The 22917-nt window shown below is 45.5% G+C and overlaps 1 protein-coding gene across 1 annotated transcript in view; it reads right to left on the reverse strand.

Moving 5' to 3' along the window:
• Positions 1 to 4405: 4405 nt before the first annotated feature.
• Positions 4406 to 22917, reverse strand: part of LOC134984430 (oocyte zinc finger protein XlCOF6.1-like) — a 213781-nt gene continuing 195269 nt past the window's right edge. Inside the window, exon 2 of the mRNA XM_063950011.1 lies at positions 4406 to 6119. Within this exon, the coding sequence (XP_063806081.1) occupies positions 4816 to 6078 (1263 nt within the window). The 5' untranslated portion in view covers positions 6079 to 6119 and the 3' untranslated portion in view covers positions 4406 to 4815. The remainder of the gene's footprint in view (positions 6120 to 22917) is intronic.

The following is a 22917-nucleotide window of genomic DNA, read 5'->3' on the forward strand; positions in this document are numbered from 1 at the left end:
AATGCACTGTATATGTATGCCTACTCCATTTCATATAATCATAAGTAAAGGTTCCAGAACCGGTTCAGGATATTGCATTTCATTGGCAGATGTCAATCATTACACAACAAAGGCTTTAACAAGCCAGACTACCGGCATCAGACACCGAGGGGCGATAGCGCAGGGAGGATAATAAACCAACCTTATCCCAAGTATTTATAAAGGGGAGAGGACATCTCCTATAACTGCAGCACACCCCGTTCACAGACCTTTATATCCCTTCACATGTGAGAGAACGCCTCCTGTTAGGTGCTTCCGCTTCCGGTATGAATGGTCGACAGTCATTAGGTCGACCACAATTGGTCGACATTGACATGGTCGACACGTGAAAATGGTCGACACATGAAAATGAGTTTTTTTTGCGTAAAGTGACTGGGAACCCCAATTAGTGCACAGCGTCCTCTCGCATGGCTCGCCATACTTCGTGCATGGTGCCTTCGCTCCGCTACCACTTCGCTCGGCACAGATTACCGTTCCAATCGTAGTCCACGTGGATCGTAAAGTATGGAAAAGTTCCCCAAAAGAAAAAAAGTTACAAAACTCATGTTGACCTTTCCATGTGTCGACCATGTCAGTGTTGACCAATAGTGGTCGACCTAATGACTGTCGACCATAACATGGCTGACCATGTGAACGGATACCAATATGCCCCCACCCACCTACATCACCAACCCCTGCAGTATGCGATGGGAAACCCCCAACAGATGAGCTGTTTTCTGCTGGCACCCACACAGCCCACCCCCTCCTCCCATTCCAGATCGTCGTCCAGTGGTATGTACTTTAGCTGTGTACACACGGTGCAATATTTCTTTTGATTTTCACCATATAGTCAAAATCATAAGAAAATATAGTGCATATCGCACCGTGTGTATAGTCCTTGTGGTGTCGATGTGCGGGATCGGCATCGCAAGGAATAGTAGACTGTGCAGGCATCCCAACATTGACTATATTGGCGTCTAGTAGTCAATGTCCGGCTGTGCGGTGCATCGCGCCATGTGTACACAGTCTTAGACATGCTGAGTACACAGTCCTCTGTACTGGACGGTTCTCGATTTTTTCATTAATAATTAGTTTTTTTCAAACAGGATTTTCAGTTGTGTTTAAAAAAATTGTTGTTGCCCTTACCCTAGTCTCTTGCTTCAAGTGACCTGTATTGAGGTCATTAGTACCACAGTGTTGGTTTCTTGACCTCATTGTCCCGGACTTCTGATCATTGTGATCTATTCACTTCTTGTGTTCCTTCTAAAAGCACTGTTCAGAAATCTGCCCTTTATCTTCTCTCCCCCATGTATGGTGGCAGCACTGATATTCTGTGGGATACGCCTGGTTCCTCTACTGCAGGGCTGGCCAAACCGGTCCTCGAGATCTACCAACAGTTCATGTTTTCCAGGCCTCCTGGAGATCTGTAGAATTGTCAGTTAGGAATGAATGCAGCACATCTTAATTAGTAATGACTACACCTGTGCACCAGCTAGGTGGTCTGGAAAATTTGTACTGTTTGTAGATCTCAAAGACTGGTTTGGTCAGCCCTTCTCTACTGGTTACTGTTGGCATAGTCCTTGCTAAAAAGTCTCTTGTTCTCCTGATAGAGTCAATGAGTCCAGACAAGAATTGGTGAATTTCTTTAATTTTTTGTATCTAAAGATTTTTTTTTTTAAATTGTGTTGTGTTTTTCTTGCCTAATTAATAGTTGTTAATGCAAATGTCATTTTGTGTAACATATTTTTGCAAAAATCAGAATGTCAGCGAGACGTTATGGAGCCAATGTATAATTTCATATTTGCTGCTAATTCCCTCAAAACAACCGGACCTCCCAAATGTAAGTAGGAGGGACTTTAGCAGGTATCTCCCATACCTTCATACATGGACATTTCCAGGAAAGGGTCAGGTAAGTTATTTTTTTAAATACAAAAAACCTAATTCACCTATAAGTAAAATAAACAACATTTGAACAGACATAATTTATTTAAAACCAACAAATGATAAAACTATTTACACAGAGAGACCCCTCCATCCCCCGTAATATCATCCAACTATTTAGATGAGCTGTTAAAATCGGACACAGCCAAAATCACACCGGAAATCATTTGTTTTTCAACGATTTTATTTCATATCTTTAATACACATATTGTTGTCTATATTTTAAACTTAAAAAATACTTTACCCCCTGCACAACAGCCTATGGGGGTCATTCATAGTGGACGGCATCACAGTTTGCCATGGGTGGCAAAATGCACAGTGGCTGCGCGGACACACACATTGCGGTTCCATCCCCGAGGGATTAATTAGAAATAAGGAAGCATAATAATTAACTCTAATTATCAACTGGTTCTGTGTGGGACCCATACACCTCTTTACTACCTCCAGCAGCCCCTGGTACTGCACTGCGGCGTTCCACCCTGTGTCCCCCAACTACAGCCACCTACCCTGTCTTCTCCTACTACTGCCATCCACCTTGTCTCTCCCCCACTACTGCCACCCGCGCTGTCTCCCCCCACTACTGCCACCCGCGCTGTCTCCCCCCACTACTGCCACCCGCGCTGTCTCCCCCCACTACTGCCACCCGCGCTGTCTCCCCCCACTACTGCCACCCGCGCTGTCTCCCCCCACTACTGCCCTGTCTCCCCACACTGCCGCCCGCCCTGTCTCCCCCACTACTGCCACCACCAATACTGCCAGCCACCCTGTCTTCTCCACTATTGCCAGCAACTGGCATCACCAACACCTGGAGCTCAGCAACCATTTAGGATTGGTACTGGGTTCTCAGTACCCAGAGCAAGAGACAGGTCATCTGCATAGCAGTGGTAGATTAGGACATGACAGCTGATTATATCAAAAGAAATTGATGCGGCTATTGTGCCGATTTAAATTCCTGTTACCAATCAATAAATTCTGGCTGAACGAAGATGCAACATTTTAAGATGAACAATCAATATCTTGATTTTTAAATTTTTTGTTTTCCACATAAAAAAATTATTTTCAACACAATGGTCACACACACATATATATATACAGGTTGAGTATACCTTATCCAAAATGCTTGGGACCAGAGGTATTTTGGATATGGGATTTTTCCGTATTTTGGAATAATTGCATACCATAATGAAATACCATGGTGATGGGACCTAAATCTAAGCACAGAATACATTTATGTTTCATATACACCTTATACACACAGCCTGAAGGTAATTTAATACAATAGTTTTAATAACTTTGTGCATGAAACAAAGTGTGTGTACATTCACACAAATCATTTATGTTTCATATACTCCTTACACACACAGCCTGAAGGTCATTTAATACAATATTTTTAATAAATTTGTGTATTAAACAAAGTGTGAGTACATTGAGCCACAGAAAACAAAGATTTCACTATCTCGCTCTCACTCAAAAAAGTCCGTATTTCGGAATATTCCGTGTGTCAGAATATTTGGATATGGGATACTCAACCTGTATATAAAAACAAGTAAATAGAATCACATGTAGAAGCACCCAATGTAAAAGTACCGTATATCTAATGAATTATGTTTAAGCAAGACTCTTTCAGAAAGCACCCTGAGGTGCGAAACCGGTTGAGGTTTATTCCTATCATCCAGCTCAGTCTGAGGACGTCCAGAGGCATCCACACCTATACTATTAGAGGCAAGTGACCCCTCCAGCATGAGACGTGGACCACCAAAAGGAAATCATCACCTCTGCATTCCAGCAGCACCGCCTATGGTGAGACTACACTGGCTTGCCGCAAACTAAGTAAGTGACGGGCCCGTCATATAGCAGAGGAACAGAGCCGCTATTCAAACACCTCCGGCTCAGGAGAGAGAGAGCCGAGAGGTGATCACATCCAGACAGGATACACGCAATTCATCAGATATACCGCACTTTTCCATTGGCTGCTTCTAAATGTCATTCTATTTGCTTGTTTTTATATTTACGTGTGACCATTGTGTTTAAAATAATTTTTTATGTGGGGAAAAAAAATCGCGATATTCATTTTTCACCTTAAAGTGTTGCATCTTCATCCAGCTAGAATGTATTGCTTGGTAACAGTAATGTAAATCAGCGCAATAGCCCCATTCATTTCTTTTGCATACATGGGAAGCTAGAGATCCACTGAATTGGACCATTGAGCTGCTACGTTGAAAATCAGTGTTCACACAGACACGACTGGGCTAATTGCTGCTACTAAAATAATCTAGAGATATAGGGGTAAATTTACTAAGGTGGGAGATTTTTAGAACTGGTGATGTTGCCCATAGCAACCAATCAAATTATATCTATTATCTGCTAGAAGCAGCTAGATAAATGGTAAGTAGAATCTGATTGGTTGCCATGGGCAACATCACCAGTTCTAAAAATCTCCCACCTTAGTAAATTTACCCCATAGTCATTTTTATATATTCATATTTGCGCCTGAAAATTCCTTTTTAGTCTGTTTCACCCTGCGGTAGCATGTATATTGCAAAATGCATAGGAGATAGGATAAGAACCTTGAAGAACGCATGGCAGTGATAAGTATACTCCAGAAGATTAAAATGGTTTCTCACCTGAGTGATGTCTATTGTGTGCAACAAGAGCTGATTTATTTCTCAGAGTATGGAAATGGCCTCTCATGTGTGTAACTTCTCTCATGTGTAACAAGATGTGATTTCTGTGTAAAACATTTCCCACACTAACAACATGGAAATGGCTTCTCACCTGTGTGACTTCGCTGATGTGTAACAAGATGTGATTTGTGTGTAATACATTTTCCCCACTCAGAGCAAGACATGAGAGAAGTCACATGTGTGACTTTTCATGTATAACAAGAGATGATTTGTATGGAAAACATTTCCCACATTCAGAACATGGAAATGAGTTCTCACTTGTGTGGCTTCTCTCATGTTTAATAAGAACTGATTTGTGTGCAAAACATTTCCCACACTCAGAACATAGAAATGGTTTCTCACCTGTGTGACTTCGCTGATGTCTAACAAGTTGTGATTTCTGTGTAAAACATTTCCCACACTCAAAGCAAGAAAATGGCTTCTCACCTGTGTGACTTCTCTCATGTTTAATAAGATCTGATTTGAGTGCAAAACATTTCCCACACTCAGAACATGGAAATGGCTTCTCACCTGTGTGAGTTCGCTGATGTGTAGTAAGATCTGGTTTCCGTGCAAAACATTTCGCACACTCAGAGCAAGAAAATGGCTTCTCACCTGTGTGACCTCTCTGATGTATAACAAGATGTGAATTACTTACAAAACATTTACCACACTCAGAGCAAGAAAATGGATTCTCACCTGTGTGACTTCTCTGATGTGTAAGAAGATGTGATTTCCGTGCAAAACCTTTCTCACACTCAGAACATGGAAATGGCCTCTCACCTGTGTGACTTCTCTTATGTATAACAAGATATGAGTTGCATGTAAAACATTTCCCACACTCAGAACATGAAAATGGATTCTCACCTGTGTGACTTCGCTGATGTGTAACAAGTTGTGATTTCCGGGCAAAACATTTCCCGCACTCAGAGCAAGAAAATGGCTTCTCACCTGTGTGACTTCTCTGATGTCTAAGAAGATCTGATTTGAATGCAAAACATTTCCCACACTCAGAACATGAAAATGGCTTCACACCTGTGTGATTTCTCTGATGTGTAATAAGACCTGATTTATATGCAAAACATTTCCCACACTCAGAACATGAAAATGGCTTCACACCTGTGTGATTTCTCTGATGTGTAATAAGACCTGATTTGTCTGTAAAACATTTCCCACACTCAGAACATATCAGTGGCCTCTCACCTGCCTTAGCTGGATGATGGGTAATAATCTTTGTGTTCTGTGTAACATATTTGGCATCTATAGAACACGGAAACTCTGTATTTACTCTCAGAGCTGTAACAGATGCACCAATATCAGAGTGATCAGGAGAACATTTCCCAGGATCAGGGGGATCAGCTGATAGAGCTGGATGTATAATTGGGGTAATGGGATTATCTCCTGGAGAATCCTGTCTACTGTCATTATCTTTTATGTCACAATCTGGGGATAACATTAGATGTCCTTCTGAGATATTCCTGCTTGTGTGTCCATCTGCTGGAAATAAAATACATTATGGAAATGTGACATTTTCTGTAACAATATTAATATTGTAAACAATAGGAGAAGACGACTTTCTGGGACACTTAATTGTAAATGTGTCTGTATAATAAAACATAACTTTTAATGAAGGCTTTATAATATTGTGTCTCAGAGTATCATTGTGTCCACCCTCCTGAGAACACTCACAATAACAAATGTAATATTATAATAAGACTTAGATATATCTCTCTCTTGTACTGGTAACTAACCATGAAGTATAAATGGAGATGTAGTCACTCGCCAAATCCTATGTCAGCACCAATGTAAAACAATGGAGGGGGAACATATCGTATGAATTGGAGATTCTAGATGAACAATAACATCAGTCATATGAGCTGATGGATCAGAGAAAAGTCTCCTAACGTTACTCCTGGAAGCATTGCTAAGGTAGCATTCCTTTATGTGTGCGCACATACGCTGGTAAGCCTGTACATGTGTTACTCACCCTTATATAAGGTATATTGCTACAGCAGAGTAGGTTTGGAACAAGGTACTTTACATGCAATACACCATATGATACACTGCAATCATCATCATCATCATCTGCTAGGTTATAATCCACTTTTACACCTCAATCATCAGTGTTTTACCTCTATTCTCTCAATAGTAATAAGGATGATGTGTGTACGGTAATGCCACACAAACCCAAAGAAGATAAGTGTGTTGTGGTGGGTGCCCCGTGGAACCCAGTGTACCTCGCAGAAAGAGATTTAACCATAGGAAGTCTACCATAAATCTCCTTTTCTGCAGCAGAATACACTGTGTTCTACAGGGAAACATTGAGGATGTCCTAAAGCAGTTCCTCGAGGGAGGGGACACACCTTAGCTGGCATGAGAACCTGGCGTCCAAAAACGGAAGGGAGGCGGAAGTATCAAACGCATAGAACCTAAGAAACATGTTCACTGAGAATCATGTAGCCGCCTTGCACAATTGTTCTGTGGACGCGCCACGGCGAGCTGCCCAAGAGGGTCCAACAGACCAAGTAGAATGGGCTTTAGTAGCAGCAGGACCTGGAAGTCCAACCTGCACATAAGCTTGTGCAATCACCATTCTAATCCATCTGCCAAAGTTTGCTTATTCGCAGGCCAGCCACGTTTGTGGAAACCAAACAGTACAAAAACGGAATCTGACCTCCTGATAGAGGCAGTCCTTTCCACATAAATACAGAGAGCCCTTACCACATCCAAAGAACGGTCTTTGGAAGACAAATCTGAAGAGATAAAGGCTGGAACCACAATCTCTTGGTTAAGGTCAAAAGATAACACCACCTTAGGCAAATAACCCGGTCTAGTTTGGAGAACTGCCGGTCACTGTGAAAAATCAAATAGGCACTATGTCCTGTCGTCCACCCTAAGACCGATACCCTTCTTGCAGAGGCAATAGCCAGCAAAAACAGGACCTTGGCCGTGAGCTATTTAAGGTCCGTCAACTCAAAAGGTTCAAATGGAGACTCTTGCAGGACCTTTAGTACAACAGTCAAATCCCATGGAGCCACAGGAGGAACATGGGGAAGCTGTCTTCTAAGTACGCCCTGAGTGAAAATATGAAAGTTAGGTATGATGCAATTTTCCTCTGAAACCATACCGAAAAGGCAGAGATGTGACCCTTGAGGGTGGCCAGACAAAGACCTAGGTCAAGGCCTCGTTGCAGAATAGCCAGGATTCTGGACGTTCTGAATTGACATGTCTCATAATTCTTGTCAGCACACCAGGTGAAGTAAGAATTCCAGACTCTGCAATAAATCTGGGCAGATGCCGGTTTAAAGGCTTTCAGCATAGTCTGAATAACTGCCTCGGAAAATCATTTGGCCCTCAGTAGTGAAGCTTCAAAAGCCACGCCGTCAAAGCCAGTCTAGCCAGGTCTGGGGCCCTGTAGGACAAGGTCCAGACACTGCGGAAGTAGAAGGGGTCTCTTTGTTGAGAGACCCTGCTTGTCTGAGAACCAATACCTTCGAGGCCAAGCTGGAGCGACTAGAAGTAGTATTCCTCCTTCTTGTTTGAACCTCCGTAGTATCCTGGACAGGAGTGACACCAGAGGGAACACATAGGGCAGCCGAAAGTTCCATGGAATAGCCAGTGCATCCATGAATGCTGATTGAGGATCCCTGGTACTTGATCCGAAAATCGGTACCTTGTGATTGTGTCGAGATACCATGAGGTCTACGTCCAGTAGGCACCATCTGTCCACTAGGAGTTGAAAGACTTCCGGATGAAGATTCCACACACCGGCATGTACGTCCTGGCGACTGGGGAATTCTGCTTCCCAGTTTTGGACACCTGGAATGAACACTGCCGATATGGCTCGCAGATGGCGTTCCGCCCATCAAAGCATTTTTGGCACTTCTATCATTGCCATGTGGCTTTGAGTGCCGCCTTGATGGTTTATGTATACCACTGTGGTGGCGTTATCTGACCCTACTTGAACAGGCCTGTTCTGTACCAGAGACAGGGCGAGAGATAGTGCATTGAACACCGCCTTCAACACCAGAATATTTATTTGGAGGAGTTATTCCTCCTTGGTCCAGCAACCCTGAAACGAGTGTTGCTCCAACACCGCACCCCATCCTCTCAGACTGGAATCTGTTGTCAGCATAACACAGTTGGAGATCCAGAAGGGACGGCCCTTGCTTAATCGTTGATCCTGTAGCCACCAGGTCAGCGACAAACGAACCTCCGGAGTTAACGCAGTCATCTAAGATCTGATCCGATGAGGTCGGGCGTCCCATTTGGAAAGGATTAACTCCTGTAGTGGGCGGGAATTAAATTGAGCGTACTCTACCATGTCGAATGCCATCACCATCAGGCCAAGTACTTACATTGCCGAGTGTATCGACACTCCGGGGCGATGACGAAAGCATTATACTGTCCTGAAGCTTCAAGACCTATTCTGTAGACAGAAACCGCCATTGACTGTGTGTATCCAGAAGTGCCCCTAGGTGCGCCATGCTCTGAGCTGGGACCCGCAAGGATTTCTTCCAGTTGATGAGCCTCTTGTGGGCTTGTAGGAAGCCTACCATTAGTTGCAGATGACTGAGGAGGACATTGTGGGTGCCAGGATCAGCAGGTCGTCCTGATACGGCAGGATCCTGACTCCCTGGCGACGGAGAGGTGCCGTCATTACGGCCATGACCTTGGTGAAGATCTGAGGAGCCTTAGCAAGTCCAAATAGCAGAGCCTTGAACTGATACTGTAGGTTGCCAATAGCAAACCGCAGAAACTGCTGGTGTGACCTGGCAATAGGTATATGCAGGTATGCATCCTCCGGGTTCCATAGCCAGTAAAATTGAGCGCAGTGTTTCCACACGAAATCTGGGCACTCTCACAAACTTGTTCAGAGATTTGAGGTTGAGTATAAGCCGGAATGACCCATTTGGTTTTGGAACTAGAAACAGGGTGGAATAATAACCTCTACCTCTCTGGTGCTGAGGTATTGGCACGACCACTCCTGCACTTGAGAGAACTGACACTTGTTTGAAAAGCTTGCGCCTTTAACGGATCCCATGCGTCTGAAGTGGTCTTAAACCAGACCTGGGTGAACTGTAGAAGTCTGACTCCCACCCTAGTATCCCCCAGGGGGAGTCCCGCCTCATCATGCAGCAGGCTTGTTGTGTTCTGAAGCAGGCTGACGGGCATCCCAGGATTGTTTTGCCTTGGGCTTTGTGGTTTTGGGAGCACAAGATTGTCTCGGGTATGCCTGAACTTTTGCTTTCCCTTGAGGATGAAAGTGCAGAAGGATTAGTATTTGGGAGAAAAGCAGTCTTAGCAGCTGCTAATTCAGACACAATTTTATTCAGGTCTTCACCAAACAAAATGTCCGCAGTGAAGGGCAGTACCTCCAAGGTCTTTTTGGAGTCTATGTCCACCTTCCATGACCTCAACCACAGTATATGGGGACCCAGAACAGACGTAGTCGATGCCTTGGCTGCCAGTACTCCTGAATGTAACAGACGGCGGTGGTAATGTGAGACAGGTATTGTCTGGCAGTGTCAGATATATCCTCAAGCAGCTCTTCCTCTTATTGAAGATGTACAGTTCCGCACCAACTAAATACATAAATACATATAATTAGAAATATTCAAAAACCAATATAATCACTGTTGATTGCTGAATTCACAGAAGTAAATTATTGGTGGTGCTCCCAAATATTTTTTGTAGATCAAGCTACAGATTATTAGAAGAAAAAGACAAAAAAAGACCCTTTTGGGAGCACTCTTAGAAATCAATTATGGAAAAAGAATAACTTAAAATACTGAATTTTTTTGTTCTGGTGAGTCCTTTAAAACTTAACGTTTATTCTGTTTTCTAAACTAAAATACTGACCATAGGTCTAATTATTACAATCTTGATTTACCTGGTGATTTAGAAGGATCAAGATAGTGGTGAAAATATAATTCAGGATGCTCAATCCAAGAATATTATATATTATGTTCTAATAGACCAAATATGTGTTGCGTCAGGAGAATTCAAGTATTCTTACATGTATAGTGTACATTAATCACACGTTATTCAAAAATTATATTATTTTACTTCCATTCACACAAAGGAACTGAATTTCCTAAAATAACAAAAAGGTCTCCAATTATGGTGGTAATGATGATGATTCAAGTAATTGGCATCTAGAAAGTTCTATGCACCGTCTCCTTGTAAATGTAGGGTATTAGATCTCACTCAATTTCACTTCATTTCAAGTCAAGTCAATGCAGAGTTTGTTGGAGCTCAAGAGTCCTGTATATTGGAATAAATTCTTGAAGCTATTAGCTAGTATAGGTATATACCATTATGTAGAAGAAAAAGAGATAGAAAGAAGGAAAAAACTCGCTACTACTCTCTGTTGTGACCGCGAATTGTACGCTGAAGGGGACAGAATGACCCTAATCCGTACCGCAGTCAGTCAGATGAGAGAGAGAGAGAGAGAGAGAGAGAGAGAGATACTTCTTCTGTCTGTTGTGGCAGCAAATTGTACACCGAGGAGGGCAATGCCCTGAACAGTACTGCTGTCAACCAGATGAGAGAGTGAGAATGTGAGAAATGGTTTGGGGACTGAATCTCTACTCTTAAACTCATCCACAGACTGTCTCAAGTATTGCGTCTCTTTCTCATTGCGAGAAAATGTAGAAATATTTGACATCATTTCTTTAATGGATTCCAGCCATACTGGTTCAGCCCCACTATTCTGGGAAGGTGCACTGCCCCGAGTACACGGTAATGAGCCCCCTGGGGAAGAGGAACACTCTGCCGTACATGAAACACACTCTTTACCTGACATAATATAAATGTGACAGCGCACACATACACACACACACACACACACACACACACACACACACACACACACACACACACACACACACACACAGGAACAGGTTAAAGCACACTTAACCCACAAAGAGCCCTTCCAGGGAGACACAGATAAGATGGAGCCAGCATACAGCGCCCTTATAACTAATGCCAAGCTTAGCCGGGTTGCAGACTAAGTAGCTAGATTAGGGACTAATAATCGTCCCCCCCTAATATGACCCCCTGGTGCTGCTGAGGTAATCTGGAGTCTCTCCGGAGGAGCTGCACATCCCTTTCTAGTCAGCGTCTGTGTCCACTGCAGAGGGAAAATGGCGCTGGTGAGCTGCTGGATCCTCTCATAGTGAAGCCCCGCCCCTCTATGGCGTGCAGTCTTCCCGCTTTATTTATACTGGCTAAGGTATTTTAGTGCTTAAAGTCAGAGCCGTTTTAAGTCTGTGTTTGCCAGTGTGGGTACTGTGTACAGTGTACTGAGACTCGGTTCATACCCTCATAAGCGGTGCATCCGCACTGTGTACCGAGTCTGGAGACACAATCCGCCCCGGTTAGAAGCCGTGTGTCTCCATACCCTCATGCTGCCATAATGGCCGGCAACCCGATAACTGGGACGCCGGCTTAGTACTCACCACTCTTCAGTCTTCTGGCTCTGTTAGGGGTGGCGGCGTGCTGCGTGAATGAACGCTTGCCGTGGCGGGGCTTACGAACAGTTCCCTAAGGAGCTCAGTGTCCTGTCAGCGGGGAACAAGACCATTAACTCTTCCAGAGGTTGGGCCGTTGCCCCCTAAGTCCCACGAAGCAGGCAGGCTGGTGCCAACCAGTCCTGCCTCAAAATAACAAACAGATAAAGTAAATGCAGAAAACTCTTCAGGAGCATAAGCATGAGCGGCTCCTCTGGGCACATTTTCTAAACTTAGTCTGGTAGGAGGGGCATATAGGGAGGAGCCAGCACACACAGTCAAACTTCTTAAAGTGCCCATGGCTCCTAGTGGACCCGTCTATACTCCATGGTACTAAATGGACCCCAGTATCCTCTAGGACATAAGAGAAATATATTGGGATGTCCCAAAGCAAATTTAGTGGAGGGGACGCTCCTGACTGGATAGGAGAATCCTTCACCCGAATGCAGCGTCCTGAGAGGCAAAGGTATCAAAGGTATAATGTCTAATGAATGTGTTGATGGAAGACCATGTGGCTGCCTTACATATCTGTTCAGCTGAGACATCACCGTGTGCAGCCCAAGATGGACCTACAGTACCTTACGAGTAGAATGAGCAGAGACATTAGCCAGAATAGGGAGATCAGCACGAGCACCAGCGTTTGCTTGTCCACAGGACATCCTCTTTTGTAGAATCCATAGAGCACAAAGAGTATCTGTCTTTCTGCTGGCCCTGGTATGATCCACATAGATCCTTAAAGCCCAGACTAAATCCAATGATGCATCTCCCACTGGAAGATCTGGTCCTTGGGAAGCCGGCGCTACAATTTCTTCGTTAAGGTGGAACTTAGACCACACCATAGGAAGATAACCAGATTTGGTTCTGAGAACCGCTCTGTCTTGGTGAAAGATCAGAAAAGGAGGGCGACATAACAATGCCCCTAAATCTGACTCTCTCCTGGCTGAGGCAAGAGCTAGCAAAAAGAGAGCCTTAGCTGTCAACCATTTAAGATCCACTTGCTTCAGTGGTTCAAATGGAGCAACTTGAAGCACCTTTAGGACTATATCTAGATCCCAAGGAGCTGTAGGAGGAACAAAAGGCGGTTGGATATGAAGCACTCCCTGGACAAGAGTGCTAACACCCTGCAGGTTGGCAATTTTCTTTTGAAACCAAACCGTTAATACTGACACGTGTACTCTCAAGGAGGCCACACGGAGACCTTTATCCATTCCTGCTTGAAGGAATGCTAAAACCCTAGAAACTCTATAAGACCTGGGGTCCAGCTTCTTGGCACTGCACCATTGGATATATGCTTGCCACACACAGTAATAAATACAAGCAGAAGATGGTTTCCTTGCTCTAAGCACTGTGTGAATTACATATTGAGAAAATCCTCTAGCTTTAAGGATGTACGTCTCAAGAGCCACGCAGTCAAAGAGAGCCAATCCAGAGGCTTGTGATAAAAAGGACCCTGCGACAGTAGATCTGGACGTTGATGCAGTAGCTATGGAGTGTCCACTGACAGCCTCTGTAGATCTCTGTACTGGTGCCTTCTGGGCCATGCCTGAGCAATTAGAATCACGGTGACCTTCCCTTGTTTGACCTTCCGAATCACCCTGGGTAACACACAGGCTAGCTGAAAGTCCCATCTTACAGAGCATCCACGAAGATCGCTTTGGGATCCTTTGTTCTTGACCCATATGCGGGTACTATGAAATTCTGCCGAGAGGCAATGAGGTCTATCTCCGGCAGCCCCCACTTGTCTACCAGACTCTGGAAGACCTCGGGGTGTTAAGCCCATTCGCTTGCATGAATGGCGTGTCGACTGAGAAAACCTGCTTCACAGTTTAGGACTCCTGGAAGAAATACTGCAGACAACGCTGGATGATGAAGTTCTGCCCTTCTTAATGTGTGGCTTAACTCCTTCATTGCGCAATCCTCCTTGATGATTGAGGTATGCTACTGCCGTCGCATTGTCCGAATGAATTTGAACAGATTTCCCCTGAAGAATGTCCTATGCCTGAGTGAGTGCCCTATATACGGCCCAAAGTTCCAATATATTTATCGGCAGGCAACTTTCTTCCTTGGTCCACAGCCCTTGGAAGCAACCAATTTCTGACACTGCTCCCCAGCCCTGAAGACAGGCATCCGTTGTCAGAACCTCCCAATCTGAGATCCAATAGGATCTCCCTTTGTCCAGATGGGATGTCTGTAGCCACCGGGCTAATGACCTCCATACTCCCAGAGGAAGAATCATAGGGGTACATTTACTAACATTCGTAATTCTCCCTATTTGGTGGGAGATTAATCACGAATGACATCGAAAGTGTAAAACTGCAACTTTTTGAATTTTTTACGGCTAATTTACTAAATTGTCGTATTCTGGATTTTCGTTTTTTCCAATGTCGATGTTATTCGTTTTTTCCCCCCAGTGTTTTACGGGAGTGAATCGCAAAACAATGCCGACTTTAACACAATGAATCATGGCCGGATCTGTGAGATCCATGCTGGGGTTCATTGTTCATCTTTTTTTTTTTTTATAAAATAGTTTAAAATTTAAAAAAAATTGCGTGGGGTCCCCCCTCCTAAGCATAACCAGTCTCGGGCTCTTTGAGCCGGTCCTGGTTGAAAAAATATGGGGAAAAAATTGACAGGGGTTCCCCCATATTTAATCAACCAGAACCGGGCTCTGCGCCTGGTCCTGGTTCCAAAAATACGGGGGGACTAAAAGCGTAGGGGTCCCCCGTATTTTTGAAACCAGCACCGGGTTCCACTAGTTGGACAGATAATGCCACAGCCGAGGGTCACTTTTATACAGTGCCCTGCGGCCGCGGCATTAAATACCCAACTAGTCACCCCTGGCCGGGGTACCCTGGGGGAGTGGGGACCCCTTCAATCAAGGGGTCCCCCCCAGCCACCCAAGGGCCAGGGGTGAAGCCCAAGGCTGTCCCCCCCATCCAAGGGCTGCGGATGGTGGGCTGATAGCCATTGGTAAAAGTGTTTGATATAGTTTTTAGTAGCAGTACTACAAGGCCCAGCAAGCCTCCCCCGCAAGCTGGTACTTGGAGAACCACAAGTACCAGCATGTGGCGGAAAAACAGGCCCGCTGGTACCTGTAGTACTACTACTACTAAAAAAAATACCCCAATAAAGACATAACACACACACCTTGAAAGTATAACTTTAATACATACATGCACACCACCATATACACATACTTACCTATGTTCCCACGCAGGTCGGTCCTCTTCTCCATGTAGAATCCATGGTGTACCTGTTGAAAAAATTATACTCACAAAATCCATGGTAGAAGGCTCCTCTGCTGGTAATCCATTTGTAATCCATGTACTTGTTAAAATAAAAAAACGGATACCCGACCACGAACTGAAAGGGGCCCCATATTTTCACATGGGACCCCTTTCCCCGAATGCCTGGAACCCCCTCTGACTTAAGTCCAAGAAGGTTCCATCAGCCAATCATGGAGCGCCACGTTTGGCACCCTCCTGATTGGCTGTGTGCTCCTGTACTGTATGACAGGCGGCACACGGCAGTGTTACAATGTAGCGCCTATGCGATTGAAGGGGTCCCCACTCCCTTGATTGAAGGGGTCCCCACTCCCCCAGGGTACCCCGGCCAGGGGTGACTAGTTGGGTATTTAATGCCACGGCCGCAGGGCACTGTATAAAAGTGACCCCCCGGCTGTGGCATTATCTGTCCAGCTAGTGGAGCCCAGTGCTGGTTTCAAAAATACGGGGGACCCCTACGCTTTTTGTCCCCCGTATTTTTTGGAACCAGGACCAGGCGCAGAGCCCGGTGCTGGTTGATTAAATATGGGGGAACCCCTGTCACTTTTTCCCCCATATTTTTTCAACCAGGACCGGCTCAAAGAGCCCGAGGCTGGTTATGCTTAGGAGGGGGACCCCACGCAATTCTTTTTAAATAAAATTAACACTTTCCCACCCCTTCCCACTGATATACATGCACGGATCTCATGGATCCTTGCATGCCTATCCAATCACGGTTACATAAAAGCAGGTCTGTTTTTTTTTTAGCACTTTACTATGATTTGTAATTTTTCACGGCAGTGTTTGGTTATTTTGTGATTTGCACTTTTTAGTAAATTACAGAGTTCTACCAATTTGCTGGCATATTTGACCGATGGTGTATTCATTCGTATTTTTTTTGCAGGACTTCCAAAAAAGTACGAATGCCCTCATCAATGCCGTGATTTGAGTTTAGTAAATTCCCGAGATGACACTTTGAAGAAAAAACGGCATCTCGGTCAAAATCGGGACCTTAGTAAATATACCCCCCAGTCTGAGTTTTTATTGTCTGATGTAACCCATTACATTTGGAAAGGATCAGACGTTGAAGAGGCCTCTAGTGGAATTGAGCATACACTACCATGTCGAATGTCGACACCATATATCCCATCACACGCATAGCTGTGTGAATTGATGCCCTTTGACTGTGTAGCAGCTCCTTAATCCTCGACTGTATTGTGGATATTTTGTTCAGAGGTAAAATTACTCTTGAAAGACTGAAATCCAATACAGCCCCCAAGTGCGTCATCCGTTGTGACGGAACCAGGGACGACGTTGCTCAATTTATGAGCAACCGTGTCTCTGTAAACAAGCTATTGTCTGTTGCAGATGACAATGAAGCAATTCCTGAGATTGCACCAGAATTAATAAATCGTCGAGGGATTGAAAAATCCTTATCCCCTGTAGACGGAGATAAGCCGCCATTACCACCATATTTTTGGTGAACACTCTCGGCCATTCCAAATGGTAGGGCCTGAAACTGAAAGTGTTGCTGGAGGATAGCAAACCTGAGATAGAACTGATAGGACTGTGCTATAGGAACATGCAGGTAAGCATCCGGAATATCCAAGGATAACATAAAATCCTCCAGCTCCTTGGCTATAATAATGAAACAAACGTAAAGTCTCCATATGAAATGGAGGCACCCAATGTACTTGTTTAGCACCTTGAGATTGAGTATGGGCCGGAATGACCCATTTGGCTTCTGAACTAGAAACAATTTTGAATAGAAACCTTGTCCTTGTTGAGCAGGAGGAACTGGGATTATCCCTCCTGACTGAAGCAACCTCTGAACTGCCTCTTGTAAGGCCCTGGCCTTTGTTTCTACTGAAGACGGGCTGGTACAAAAGAACCTTTGTGGAGAGTGTTTCTTGAAGGCAAACGCATAACCGTGAGATACCGCTTCTTGTACCCAGGCATCTGTGGTGGACTGCTGCCAGATCTGTGCAAAATGATAAAAGTCTGCCTCCCACCCTGGGGTCCTTCTGGGAGCCCAGTGCTTTTAAGTCTTTGCAGACTTGTCTGAATGGGACGGTTTTCCGTAACCTTTTCCTTTCGCCTTTCCTTGGGTCCGAAAGAACCGAAAAATTAGGTTTAGACTTGTAAGTAGAAGGAAACTTCACTTTCTTAAGAGTCTTCTTCCGACTCCAAAATTCTTTACCAAAAAGAATATCTCCAGTAAAGGGCAACAGAACCTTCTTGGACTCTGAGCCCGCCTTCCATGTACGTAGCCAGACTGCTCTCCGAGCTGTTACTGCTGAGGCTTATGCTTGAGAGGCAATAGTATCCATGTCCAAGGCTGCTTCTTCCATAAACATAGCCGTCTGTTTAATATGTGCAATATGGGATTTTTGCTCTCTAGATCCCAATGAAAGATCATCCTCCAATGCATCAGCCCAAGCTGCCACTGCTATTGCCATCCAGGCTGAAGCCATGGCTGGTCTTACAATTGCCCCAGACAAGGAGAATGTTTTTTTTAAAAACGTCTATTTTTCAGTAACATAATTTAATGATGTTGAAGGCAGAGGTAATGTAGATTTTCGCACCAATCTAATGACGTGCATATCTACTTTGGGAGCCACCTCCCTTTTTAAACAGTCCCCAGCTGAAGGAGGATAATGAGAATTCCATTTCTTTGGAATTCTAAACTTCTTACTGGGTGTGACCCAAGCCTCTTGCATAATCTCCGCCAGCTGTTCTGACCCCAGAAACTCAGTTCTGACTGTTTTGGGATGTTTAAACACAGGAGCTTTGGATTTTAACAAATGCTCTGTTGCCTCCACTAAGGGTAGAATGGCTTTCACAGCACTAATTAGCTCAGGTATAACCACTGAGCTGGGACCTTCATCCTCGTCTCTGTATGCAGACTGTGAAAATGTAGTTTCATGTTACCTTCCACATGCCTTTCAGCCAGTTTTTCTTGAAAGACTGCAGATTCCTGGACTGGATGTGATAAAACCCAGGGGGAATGTTGCATGTAAGAGTTAATAGGGTAACCTATCCCTGGTATACGAGCTGGCATTATCCGCTCAGTAATACTGGATAATGTCTGTGCAAAAGAAGCCCATCGGGGTTCAATTTGAACCTGTGCCTGCTTTATGATCCCTGTGGCCTAGCGCTGGTGCACCCGAGGTGGCAGCCACATCAGTAGCCTCCATCCCGAAAACAGTGCGTCTGTATCTCACGTCTCCTCCGTTAGGCAGAATTAACGCCTTACCTTCTTCCCGTGCTCCGGCCACAGCCTGGTAACGTCAGCTGGACTTGCTAGTACATCCTACACAGACGACCGCCAGAACAGCACTGTACCCGTGGGTAAGCGTTGTCGTGACCCAGCAAGTAGTTGTTGAAGCGACTCTTTCTAAGGTGGGGTGTAAGACGCTTTTTTAGAAAACTCGCTCAAAAAAACCTAAGACTACAAAAATAAATTAAACAAGCTTATGACTGTCAAAATCAGCAGCCTAAAGATCGTGGTCCGGCTCCTGTCTCACCAACAAAAAAACTGAATTGTCCGAGTCAGGAGACTGGCCTGTTACATTCTGGGAGGCCGAAAGCTTTTGATCATTGGTGCCAATCCGCTGACGATACCTCATATCCCAATGTATATCCTGTGGATACTACTGTGGACCCTGCAGGAGAAAACATAGGTACCACACAGTGACATGATGTGAGGGGGAGAGCAGGAGTATAATAGAGGCTGATGGCTCCTGATGTATGAGATACACCAGAGAGTGTGGGGAGGAGACTGGTCAGATCTCCAGGCTGGTAACACAGTAACATGATGTGAGGGGAGAGCAGGAGTATAATAGGGGCTGATGGCTCCTGATGTATGGGATACACCAGAGAGTGTGGGGAGGAGACTGGTCAGATATCTGGGCTGGTAACACACAGTGACATGATGTGAGGGGGAGAGCAGGAGTATAATAGAGGCTGATGGCTCCTGATGTATGAGATACACCAGAGAGTGTGTGGAGGAGACTGGTCAGATCTCTGGGCTGGTAACACACAGTGACATGATGTGAGGGGGAGAGCAGGAGTATAATAGGGGCTGATGGCTCCTGACTTCCCCACTGGAAAAAATAAGAATTTACTCACCGGTAATTCTATTTCTCGTAGTCCGTATTGGATGCTGGGGACTCCGTAAGGACCATGGGGAATAGACGGGCTCCGCAGGAGACTGGGCACTCTAAGAAAGATTTAGGACTACCTGGTGTGCACTGGCTCCTCCCCCTATGACCCTCTTCCAAGCCTCAGTTAGGACACTGTGCCCGGAAGAGCTGACACAATAAGGAAGGATTTTGAATCCTGGGTAAGACTCATACCAGCCACACCAATCACACCATATAACTCGTGATAGGAACCCCGGTTAACAGTATGATAACAATGGAGCCTCTGAATAGATGGCTCGCAATAACAACCCGATTTGTGTAACAAAAACTATGTACAAGTATTGCAGACATTCCGCACTTGGGATGGGCGCCCAGCATCCACTACGGACTACGAGAAATAGGATTACCGGTGAGTAAATTATTATTTTCTCTGACGTCCTAGTGGATGCTGGGGACTCCGTAAGGACCATGGGGATTATACCAAAGCTCCCAAACGGGCGGGAGAGTGCGGATGACTCTGCAGCACCGAGTGAGAGAACTCCAGGTCCTCCTCAGCCAGGGTATCAAATTTATAGAATTTTGCAAACGTGTTTGCCCCTGACCAAGTAGCAGCTCGGCAAAGTTGTAAAGCCGAGACCCCTCGGGCAGCCGCCCAAGATGAGCCCACCTTCCTTGTGGAATGGGCTTTTACAGATTTAGGCTGCGGTAATCCCACCGCAGAATGCGCCAGCTGAATAGTGCTACAAATCCAGCGTGCGATAGTCTGCTTAGAAGCAGGTGCACCTAACTTGTTGGGTGCATAGAGAATAAACAGCGAGTCAGTTTTTCTGACTCCAGCTGTCCTGGAAACATAAAGTTTCAGGGCCCTGACTACGTCCAGTAACTTGGAATCCTCCAAGTCCCTTGTAGCCGCAGGCACCACAATAGGTTGGTTCAAGTGAAAAGCTGAGACCACCTTCGGGAGAAACTGAGGACGAGTCCTCAACTCTGCCCTATCCATATGGAAAATCAGAAAGGGGCTTTTACAGGACAAAGCTGCCAATTCTGACACACGTCTGGCCGAAGCCAGAGCCAACAACATAACCACTTTCCACGTGAGATATTTTAAATCCACAGTCTTAAGTGGCTCAAACCAATGTGATTTTAGAAACTCCAAAACCACATTGAGATCCCAAGGTGCCACTGGGGGCACAAAAGGAGGCTGAATATGCAGAACTCCCTTGACAAGGGTCTGAACTTCAGGCAGTGAAGCCAGTTCTTTCTGGAAGAAAATCGACAGGGCCGAGATCTGGACTTTAATAGACCCCAATTTGAGGCCCAAAGTCACACCTGCTTGCAGGAAATGTAGGAATCGACCCAGCTGAAATTCCTCCGTTGGGGCCTTCTTGGCCTCACACCAAGCAACATATTTCCGCCTTGCGAAAGAGAATCATAATTTCGGCCATTACCTTGGTAAAGACCCTCGGTGCCGTGGACAACCCAAACGGCAGCGTCTGGAACCGATAGTGACAGTCCTGTACCACAAATCTGAGGTACTCCTGGTGAGGAGGGTAAATGGGGACATGCAGGTATGCATCCTTGATGTCCAGGGAGACCATGTAATCCCCCTCGTCCAGGCTCGCAATAACCGCCCTGAGCGATTCCATCTTGAACTTGAACCTTTTGATATAAGTGTTCAAGGATTTTAGATTTAAGATGGGTCTCACCGAACAGTCCGGTTTCGGTACCACAAACATTGTGGAATAGTAACCCTTTCCTTGCTGAAGGAGGGGTACCTTGACAATCACTTGTTGTGAATACAGTTTTTGAATAGCCACCAACACTGCCTCCCTGGCAGAGGAAGTTGCCGGTAAGGCAGATTTTAGGAAACGGCGGGGGGGAGACGTCTCGAATCCAGCCTGTACCCCGAAGTACTACCTGAAGGACCCAGGGATCCACCTGTGAGAGAGCCCACTGTGCGCTGAAATTTCTGAGACGGGCCCCACCGTACCCGGGTCCGCCTGAGCAGCCCCAGCGTCATGCTGTGGACTTACCGGACGCAGGGGAGGACTTCTGCTCTTGGGAACTAGCTGTGTGTTGCAGCTTTTTTCCTCTACCTCTGCCTCTCGGCAGAAAGGATGAGCCTCTAGCCCTCTTGCCTTTTTGGGGCCGAAAGGACTGTACCTGATAATACGGTGCTTTCTTTTGCTGTGGGGCAGCCTGTGGCAAAAAGGTCGATTTCCCAGCAGTAGCTGTGGACACGAGGTCCGAAAGACCATCCCCAAACAGTTTCACCCCCTTATAGGGTAAAACCTCCATGTGCCGCTTTGAGTCGGCATCGCCAGACCATTGCCGAGTCCATAACCCCCTTCTAGCGGCAATGGACATAGCGCTTATTCTTGATGCCAGCCGGCAAATATCCCTCTGTGCATCACGCATGTATAAGACTGCATCTTTTATATGCTCAATCGTCAGCAAAATATTGTCCCTATCCATGTTATCAATATTATCCGACAGGGAATCTGACCAAGCCGCAGCAGCACTGCACATCCAAGCTGATGCAATCGCTGGTCGCAATATAATGCCCGTGTGTGTGTATATAGCTTTTAGGGTAGCTTCCTGCTTTCTATCAGCAGGTTCCTTCAGGGTGGCCGTATCCGGAGACGGTAGTGCCACCTTCTTTGATAAGCGTGTCAGCGCTTTATCTACCCTAGGGGGTGTTTCCCAACGTGACCTATCCTCTAGCGGGAAAGGGTACGCTGCCAATAACCGTTTTGAAATTATCAATTTCTTATCTGGGGAAGTCCACGCTTCCTCACACACCTCATTTAATTCTTCAGATGCAGGAAAAACTACTGGTAGTTTTTTCTCACCAAACATAATACCCTTTTTTGTGGTACCTGGGGTATTATCAGAAATGTGTAAAACATTTTTCATTGCCTCAATCATGTAACGGGTGGACCTATTGGAGGGTACACTAGTCTCATCATCGTCGACACTGGAGTCGGTATCCGTGTCGACGTCTGTATCTGTCACCTGAGGTAGCGGGCGTTTTAAAGCCCCTGATGACATTTGAGACGCTGGAACAGGCACAAGCTGAGTAGCTGGCTGTCCTATGTCGTCAAACCTTTTGTGCAAGGAGTTGACACTTTCACGCAATTCCTTCCATAAGTCCAACCACACAGGTGTCGATCCCTCAGGGGGTGACATCACATTCACAGGCATTTGCTCCACCTCCACATCATTTTCCTCCTCATACATGTCGACACAGCAGTACCGACACCCAGCAGACACACAGGGAATGCTCTTACAGAGGACAGGACCCCACAAAGCCCTTTGGGGAGACAGAGGGAGAGTATGCCAGCACACACCAGAGCGCTATATATCACAGGGA

This window comes from Pseudophryne corroboree (assembly GCF_028390025.1).
Source record: "Pseudophryne corroboree isolate aPseCor3 chromosome 3 unlocalized genomic scaffold, aPseCor3.hap2 SUPER_3_unloc_54, whole genome shotgun sequence".
Taxonomy (NCBI): domain Eukaryota; kingdom Metazoa; phylum Chordata; class Amphibia; order Anura; family Myobatrachidae; genus Pseudophryne; species Pseudophryne corroboree.